Below are 9,303 nucleotides of genomic sequence, written 5' to 3'. Positions count from 1 at the left end.
TAGGAGGGAACTTGTACATGACGTATTTTAAATTTATAACACCGTCCGCCTTGTCAGTAACTTCTATTTCTGCTTTCTTTTAATCTCTGTATTCTTTTATACAGAAATGACGTTATTCCGCTTCCCATAAATCAACCGTTTCGTTCATTTTTTAATAATGGCAAAGACCAATGGGAATGTAGATATGGTGACTGACAGGAATCTAAACCAATTAGCAACGATAATGAAACGTCTCGCTTATTGGTCAGTGGTTTAGATTGACAGCGAAGGCCACCAATGAACGCTCAGATCGCTAAAGTGGGCGTATACTTCTCTCCGCAATTGACGCGATAAAGAGGCAGATTCTCGAAGCCGTTACGCTGCGTAGGTTTCTTGCCGCCCCCACTTACGCAATTTACGTATTGCGGCCTATTCCACATCGCTAGTAGGGGAGGGAAATGGCTACGCCAGCCAAGAAAAGGAAGACGAATTTCTCAGAGCAAGAGGTGGAAATCATCCTGGAGGAAATGGAGAAGCAGAAGCACATCTTGATTAACCATTACAATGCTGGAGTGCCACTACTGACCAAATCCAACGCCTGGTATGACATCTTGAAGCGGGTGAACGCCATCAGCACGTGCCACCGCGAGCTGGCGGAGGTGAAGAAGAAGTGGTCGGACCTGAAGACCGAGGTGCGAAGAAAGATGTCGCAGGCGCGCGCCACGGTCGAGGGCGAAGGCGACGTGGGCACCCCGCCGGTGATGCTCACCCCTCTGCAACAACGGATATGCAACTTATTGGGCGAAAGCGTCATCCTCAGCTTACCCACCCAAGACTGCCCGGCCGAAATGCCCACCCAAGTGTCCATCAGCTCACCGGGCACCGTAAACCTGTCGCAAAGTGAGTGCGTAACATTCCTTACATTGCAAAGACCCCCTTCTTTTCCGTTTTTGGGGGTGTCACTTTTTTTTTTGCCTTTTTCCTTTTTGGAGGGCACAATTTATTTTTTGGGGGGGGCACGAATTGTAATTTAGAATGACGCCATTCATACGTAATGCCGGCTTCAGCCGAATTCACCCGGCCTCCTGCTTGTGATAGGTTTCTCCCTGACAGCTGTTACAAGCAGGAGGCAGAGAGAACCAAATTCTTCATCTCATATACTGTACTTCAAACCCCTCCCAGAAAAAAAACAATTCCGCCATTGATTTTTGGGGGTTTGTTTATATGGCGATTCAAGTTTTGGGGGCTTGTTTTTTTTGGGGGGGAAGTAAGACATTTTGATCAATTTTTATTCAATTTTTTTTTAGGGGGCAGGAGGGGGGTCTTGGGGTGAAAAACCTCAATTCTTACGTTTCGATTTCCTTTTTCCTTACACCATTCACATTATGAGTTAATCTTATCCCCTTTTATTCCATTTATTTTTGGGGTGCGGGGCTGAAAAACCTCAATTCCGTTTCGATTTCCTTTTTCCTTACACCATTCACATTATGCGTTAATTTTATCCCCTTTTATTCAAATTTTTTTTCGGGTGCGGGGCTGAAAAACCTCAATTCCGTTTCGATTTCCTTTTACCTTCAACCATTCACCTTATGGGTTAATTTTATATTTTCTTAGCTCGGACTGCAAATATATTTCTCTTTTTAATTATTTTCTTATTTTTTTATTTTTATTAATATGTTTACAAACTTTTTTTCTATAGCAATTGACTTATTTTTGTATTATTTTTTTTAATCACATGTACTTCTACTGCAACGCCATGATATTGAAGTTGTAAGCAAAATACACTTCTATGCCTTTTGACCTCCAAATTAATAAGATTTGTTTTATGAGCGCTCTGGAAATCAATACAGCACACAAGCTTTGTGGTGTACTGAAAGTTTCTGCTTTATTACATCATGTGACCAGTCTATATAGTACCTCAAACAAAGAAATAACTCCTCCAAACTATGCTCCAATAAGAGCATTAGGGGCGTGAATGGAAATGTGAAACTTTCCAGCCTATCAGTGTTAGTCATCATTCAGATATAAGACAATATGGTTTCTTTAAGAACAAAATGGATTATATTCTCTCACAAACTATATAGTGAAAAATAACGCTTCTGTCTTGTGGCTGAGCTCTATAGGTGTACCAAGATGGGTGAAACGGGGTCTTCAGGACCCCCCCAGTTGTAATGGTAACACATCAGCACTCGGTACTTAACATTTAAATGCCAATATCAGAGGATGACAGTGTTGATGGGAGCTAGTGACAGGCGATGCATAAAGAGGCAGATGATGGCAGTATAACACTGCTGGCACCCGTGTATGGTGCAAGCTCAGCTGTTTAGCCTTATTTATCCGATTTGTGATCTCACAGGTCATCAAGGGCTTGATCTATTTTTTTAACCCCCATCTTTCCATTGGTGATTAGACCACCCTCTTGGGGCATAGTTATGGGGGATGAACAGGAAACAGTTGTACTTGGCTTCTGGTGCATGAGGGGTCCATGTGGTTATTGGGGGCCCAATTGGAGACAGTATTGAGGCCTAGGAGCTTCGCTTTCTTCAGCCAATTGTTGGAAATTAATTCCATGTTTAGTATCTTATAGAAAAGCAGAGCTGCTGCTGAACTAAAAGTCTCAGTATGCCCCAACTGTCCGCATTGGTAGCTGCAGAGTGAAACTTTATAGAAGCTTCCGATCAACATTGATCACGGATGAGGGCTCTCGGTGATGCTTGAGATCCTTCCATGACGTTCATCTTTTCAAGGCATTGGCACTCCAGCTGTTGCAAAACTAGAACTCACAGCATAGCCTGCCATCTTGTACTGCTCCCAAATCCACCCCAAAAAAACAGCTCCAAAATCCACCTAAAATAAACAGCTTCAAAATCCACCACAAAAAACAGCTCCAAATTACACAAGACATCTCAAAAGTCCACCCCTCAAAAAACAGCTTCAAAATACACGTCAAAAAACAGCTACAAAATCCACACAAAAAACAGCTTCAAAATCCTCCTAACGCAACTGCTCCAAAATCCTCCGCCCCAAAAAAGCTCAAAAATTCACCCCCAAAAAACTGCTCCAAAATCCTCCCCAAAATAACAGCTCTAAAATCCGTCCCCTAAAAACCAGCTCCAAAATCCACCCCAAAAAACAGCTCTAAAATCCACCCCAAGAAAACAGCTACAAAATCCACCCCCTAAAAACCAGCTCCAAAATCCACCCCAAAAAAAGCTCTAAAATCCACCCCAAGAAAACAGCTTCAAAATCCACCCCCTAAAAACCAGCTCCAAAATCCACCCCCCCAAAAAAGCTCTAAAATCCACCCCAAGAAAACAGCTACCAAATCCAGCCCCCCAAAAAACAGCTCCAAATTCAACCTCGTTGAATTTGCGCAAAAAAACCACTGCATGAACAGGTACCTGAGACCTCTTCCAACGCACTGGGACTTGTAGTTTATTCTAGAAGCACCTGTTAGTTTTCCTAAAAGTAGAGATTAATTTTAGGAAATGCTGGTATTCTTCTTCGAAACAACTAACCAATATCAGATAAAGAAGAGATCCAAAAACCAATTCACAATCAAAAAATCCCTTTAAAATTTTAATTTGTAATCATGATCATTAAAACACTATAAGTGCATGTACGAAAAACACACTCCAGAAAAGAGGGTGAATTAGAGGGTAACTGCAGGGGAAAAAGGTAAAGATGTATAATATACCTAAGAGGCCCTGATGTTACCCCTAAACTTACACCCTGCCTTGCTGCGGAGGTCAGCGCCCTAAATAAAACGATAAATGGCGCCCTCGCTCACCGAACACTCACCCTAAGGGGCACTTTGCACGCTGCGACATCGCTAGCCGATGCTAGCGATGCCGAGCGCGATAGTCCCCGCCCCCGTCGCACATGCGATATCTTGTGATAGCTGCCGTAGCGAACATTATCGCTACGGCAGCTTCACACGCACTCACCTGCCCTGCGACGTCGCTCTGGCCGGCGACCCGCCTTCTTCCTAAGGGGGCGGGTCGTGCGATGTCACACGACAGGCGGCCAATAGAAGCGGAGGGGCGGAGATGAGCGGGACGTAAACATCCCGCCCACCTCTTTCCTTCCTCATTGCAGGCGGGACGCAGGTAAGGAGATGTTCCTCGCTCCTGCGGCTTCATACACAGCGATGTGTGCTGCCGCAGGAACGAGGAACAACACCGTATCTGACGCTGCATCGAAATTATGAAAATGCCGGACACTACACAGATCACCGATTTACGACGCTGTTGCGATCGTTTATCGGTGCTTCTAGGCTTTACACGTTGCAACGTCGTTACTGGTGCCGGATGTGCGTCACTTTCGATTTGACCCCGACGATATCGCTGTAGCGATGTCGCAACGTGCAAAGTACCCCTTAGAGACCCTATGGAGCGGAGGGAAAAGCCTGCAGATGTGTCTATAGAGAGTGGAGGGAAAAACCTGCAGATGTTGTTTGTATAGAAAGTGGAGGGAAAAACCTGCAGTTGTGTCTATATAGAGGGCGGAGAGAAAAACCTGCAGATGTATCTATATAGAGAGCAGAGGGAAAAACCTGCATATGTGTCTGTATAGAAAGCAGAGCAAAAAACCTGCAGTTGTGTCTATATAGAGAGCAGAGGGATAAACCTGCAGATAAGTCTGTATAGAGAGCAGAGGGAAAAATATGCAGATGTTTCTGTATAGAGAGCAGAGGGAAAAACCTGCAGATGAGTCTATATAGAGAGCGGAGGGAAAACCCTGCAGATGTGTCTTTATAGGGAGTGGAGGGAAAAACCTGCAGATGTGTCTTTATAGAGAGCAGAGGGAAACTTCTGGTTTTAAGTGCAAGAGTTATAACATTTATGTATTCTTTTCCTTTCACTTTCAGTTCCTACAGAAACGACCTATCACACCTTAGAGGAAAACGTAGTGGAGTATTGCACCACTGAAGCTCCGAGTACGGAGACCCCGGTAGAAATCATCTCACCTTCTGCAGAAGTCACGGGAAAACCTCAAGAGCTGAAGAATCGAATTGCTCTAAACTCTGCACGGCTTTTGCAAGAACAGAGAGTGACGAACCTACACGTGAAGGAGATCGCGCAACACCTGGAGCAGCAGAACGATATCCTGCAGATGATCCGCAGATCGCAGGAAGTCCAGGCCAGTGCCCAGGAAAGGCAAGCGCAGGCCATGGAAGGGACTCAAGCAGCGCTGGGCGCCCTCATCCAAGTGCTACGACCGATGATCAAAGATGTTCGGAAGGTCCTACAAAGCCGAACCGTTGACCCGGCGGCCACCAACGAAGCCGGTGAGCGAGGAACTCCGAATGGACAGTCGAACTCTATCAGCCAGTGATTTGGAAATGACCAACATGGCACGTTGCGCCAAGAAATGGTAGCTTGGATATAGACTACTCGATTGTTTGATTGGAAAAACTAAGAGACACTTTAGGAAAATGTTAGGATTTTAAGAAGTTCTGAAAATAGAAGGGATCCGTTGTAAAATTGTAGGAACTTGGCTTTTACGATCACGTGGCGGATCTAATCACTAAAGCCACAACATTCGAGACCTGACGGCACATTTCATAAACCTTACTAAAGATATCATCGGGATATATGATGCTGTTGGTTCTGGTCATGGAACCTGCGGACGTATCTAAGACGCTAAATGGGGTCTACTCTGATTATGGGAAAATACAGAAGTCCACGTCCAGAACGTGGCGACAACGTCAGTTGGTTTGGGGTTTTCATGACATGAGTAGCTTAAGAGACGCTTTTTCAGACTTCCATCGACTATTTCTTGCTGTTTTATCACTGTGCAGTTTTTATAATAAAATATTTGATCTTTTATTGTAGTATTTGTATCTTAATTTACATAGAAATCTCTAACCGGGGTACGGGGGCCTGGTTTGGACAAATTTGGGTTTCCAAACTTTCTGATGTTTGCTATAAACCTCTGAAGCAAGAACAATGTAGATGGCTGATCACAAGAAATGTAACAAGTGGGTTATCCAAATACCACTTTTTAGGATTCAGAATTAGTCACCCCCTTCGTGATAAGTGTCTTTAGTACATAGTATGGCACCCCCAGCTGTTATAACCAGCTGCAATTTGGATGTGTCTGGCAGCAGTCCTATGAATTCTTAGCCCATTCCTCAAGGCTAATGGCCTCCAGGTCACCAACGTACTTGAGTTGTCAGAAGAATGGTCCAAAAAGCTAGAAGAGATGTAAAGGATTGAACAATCCTAAAGATACAGCTCGAAGCAGATTATTCCTGTGACACCTTGTGGATCCATAGTCCTGTTACACGCCGCTGGTTCCAACTCCCCCTAGTGGTGACTTTACACTAAAGTTAAAGAAACATCGACTACCCTACTGGTACAAGGCATAAAGAGGAATAGGTCACCAAATTCTGAGAAGGCTGGTGGTGAAAGTCCTCAAATGACTGCAACGGACCTGCAGGAAGTTTTGGTGACATCAGGCACTGAGATTTGAGTTTGCACCATAACTGTCACGCTAGGTATGGGGAAGTGCCAAGCGAAAGGGAAGGAAAACCCCATGTCTAAGGAAAGGGAAGATGGTGACCCCTGACCAAACCTACTGCTGGTCCCTGGCGTCCCTCACCACCCTAGATAGGTTCTGCACCTATACGCGGAGCCGAATACCTGACCCTAGGTATCCCTACTGCTGGTCCCTGGGGTCCCTCACCACCCTAGATAGGTTCCGCACTTATGCGCTGAGCCGGATACCTGACCCTAGGTATCCCTACTGCTGGTCCCTGGGGTCCTTCACCACCTTAGATAGGTTCCACACCCATGCGCTGAGTACCTGACCCAAGATATCCCTAGTGCTGGGCCCTGAAGTCACTCACCACCCTAGATAGGTTGTGCACCTAAACGCAGAGCTGGATACCTGACCCTAGGTATCCTTACTGCTGGGCCCTGGGGTCCCTCACCACCTTAGATAGGTTCCACACCCATGCGCTGAGTACCTGACCCAAGATATCCCTAGTGCTGGGCCCTGGGGTCACTCACCACCCTAGATAGGTTCTGCACCTATACGCCGAGCCGGATACTGACCCTAGGTATCCCTACTGCTGGTCCCTGGGTATCCCTCACCACCTTAGATAGGTTCCGCACCCATGCGCTGAGCCAGATACTTGACCCAAGATATCCCTAGTGCTGGGACCTGGTGTCCCTCACCACCCACGATAGGTTCCGCACCTATGTGCTGAGCCGGATACCTGACCCTAGGTATCCCTACTGCTGGGCCCTAAATAGGGAACGGATGGAATGAGCTCTTTGTCAACCCCACCAAACACTATAGACGACACAAGGAGGACACGCAAGGGGGAAAATGCATGCACTAGTTATCCACAGATGACACTGGTAGAAGTTCAGCAAAATTTACAGCTACAATACCACAGAGGAGTACAAGCCACCTGCTTGCAACCAAGGCTTGAAAGAACTGAAAAATATCACCTGCACCAGTCCCAGAAAGGAAGGGGTATATACGTACCAAGAGAATGCTGATGATCAGCAACTGGGTGGAAGGCGAGCTCCTGCTGGGTCCAAAAGGGGAAGAGATGAATCCATAAGGAAAGCTACCTATACCAATGAATACTGACTGCAGGAACAATGAAAGTCAGGGAACATTTTGCACAGCCAAACGCTGTGACCTTCTATGGCCAGAAATCACATGACAGTCTGACACCCGTGACAATAACGTGCATGCTAAATTGCTGAAGGTCTCCATGCCTGATACAAAAGCACGAGAAAGGTATCTACAATTACCTGACTGTCACGCTGTGGCGAATGAACTCCAGGCCTGAGGCAAAACACAGAGGGAAACAAGGGAAGATGTAAAGAAAGGCTCTAGAGATAGAGGGGTCACATTCACACACTCAACTGTGGCTGCACTCCCTAACGTTCCTAGATGGGTCCTTCCCCCATGCGCCGTAACGTGTCTAGGCCCTCACTGACCCTGACCTTACCCTAACTAGGCTGTTGGCCAGTGGGACACTAGTACCACTACTACAATAAAACAACACAAGGAAGGTAAGACAAACAGGTGAGGAAAGACACAAGAAAAAGTACTCCTTGTTTTCTTCATCAGGAAACTTTGCGGCTGCAACTGAAACAAAACCACAGCTATGCAGAGATTAGCTCCTTCAACGTGGTTAGTATAGCGAATATCTTATCACTGGCATGGAGAAAAGCCAGGAGAGGGTATACACAGAGGAAGGACATGATGACAAATGCTACAGCTGTGATTAAGGCTGAGTAATCTCTGCCAGCAGGAAAAAGGTCCTTAACCCTTTCAGCATCAAAAAGAAAGTAAATCTACTCCAATACAAGATGTAACCTGCAGACGTGACACATTCGTCACACTGTCTTGGCTTCCAGGCTGGTCCAGGCATCTTCCCTATTGCCCATTTTTGCTCTCGTGTGCGTTGGTTATTATGGTAACCCAGCGTGCACACTTGGTCATCTGCTCGGGTGTCCTAAGACCCATTCAGGCTGCTGCATGCCACCTGAGTATTCTAGTTGCAGCGCAGACCACTACTGAAGGGTATTGAGCTGTGCCAGACTGCTAACCCAGCCCTGCTGAGCTTTGCTCCTTCTGGAGGAATATTTCTCTGCTATTTCAAGGCACCTGGTGCCTCAACTTTGCTGTTCCAAGAAGCTGTCTGCAAACAACAAGGTACCTGTCCACATGCCAACCAGCATGTAAAGCTATGCTGCTCTCCCTCCCATTGGCCTATGCAACTCCGCTGCATCAATGCCTCTGGTCCGTGCTGCTCATCCTGACCATTGCTTTAGCAAATCCATTTCCCCAAATGAGCCATATCAGAATGCTCAGGTCATAGATTCCAAAAGTGCAATAGCATTAACACCATTGTCGCTGGATACCGAGGATTTACCTGTACTGGTTTTGCAACTTGCTGAGTCATACAGGCAGTGCGTGACAACTCAGCCTAAATGTACACATTGCCATAGGCACCTTTTGTTTCACCTCTGGTTATATAACATCTCCCTCAATTACATTCTTAGGTGAGAGATTCCTGTTGGAGGTCATATTTTCAACTTTGCCTCATTATTCAAAAGTGGCCTATATTTATTCCTTGTCTTGACCTTGGCCGCACCTTTATGGGAACTAGAAGATCCTATGATGCACTCCCTCAATCCTTCGTTTCTGTAGTGTTTGATAAACTGGGTTGAGGTAACTCTACCACTTGTTCTACATATTCCGACTAATTCCGTGGGATATTATATTACGTTCCAAACCCTTGACCTTGAACAACAAACCACTCCTGGCTATTTTCTTCACTGATTTGTCTCC

At 45.8% G+C, this 9,303-nt stretch overlaps 1 protein-coding gene across 1 annotated transcript; it reads left to right on the top strand.

Moving 5' to 3' along the window:
- Positions 1–347: 347 nt before the first annotated feature.
- Positions 348–5,808, top strand: NAIF1 (nuclear apoptosis inducing factor 1). The gene is made up of 2 exons (XM_075322889.1): positions 348–879; positions 4,850–5,808. The coding sequence occupies exons 1-2, from the start codon at positions 438–440 to the stop codon at positions 5,314–5,316; spliced, it is 909 nt and encodes a 302-aa protein (XP_075179004.1). The 5' UTR covers positions 348–437; the 3' UTR covers positions 5,317–5,808.
- Positions 5,809–9,303: the final 3,495 nt, after the last annotated feature.

This window comes from Anomaloglossus baeobatrachus, chromosome 9, assembly GCF_048569485.1.
Source record: "Anomaloglossus baeobatrachus isolate aAnoBae1 chromosome 9, aAnoBae1.hap1, whole genome shotgun sequence".
In the NCBI taxonomy this organism is placed as follows: Eukaryota; Metazoa; Chordata; class Amphibia; order Anura; family Aromobatidae; genus Anomaloglossus; species Anomaloglossus baeobatrachus.
Note: the sequence above shows the minus strand (reverse complement) of the source record. Positions and strands in the feature narration are given on the sequence as shown.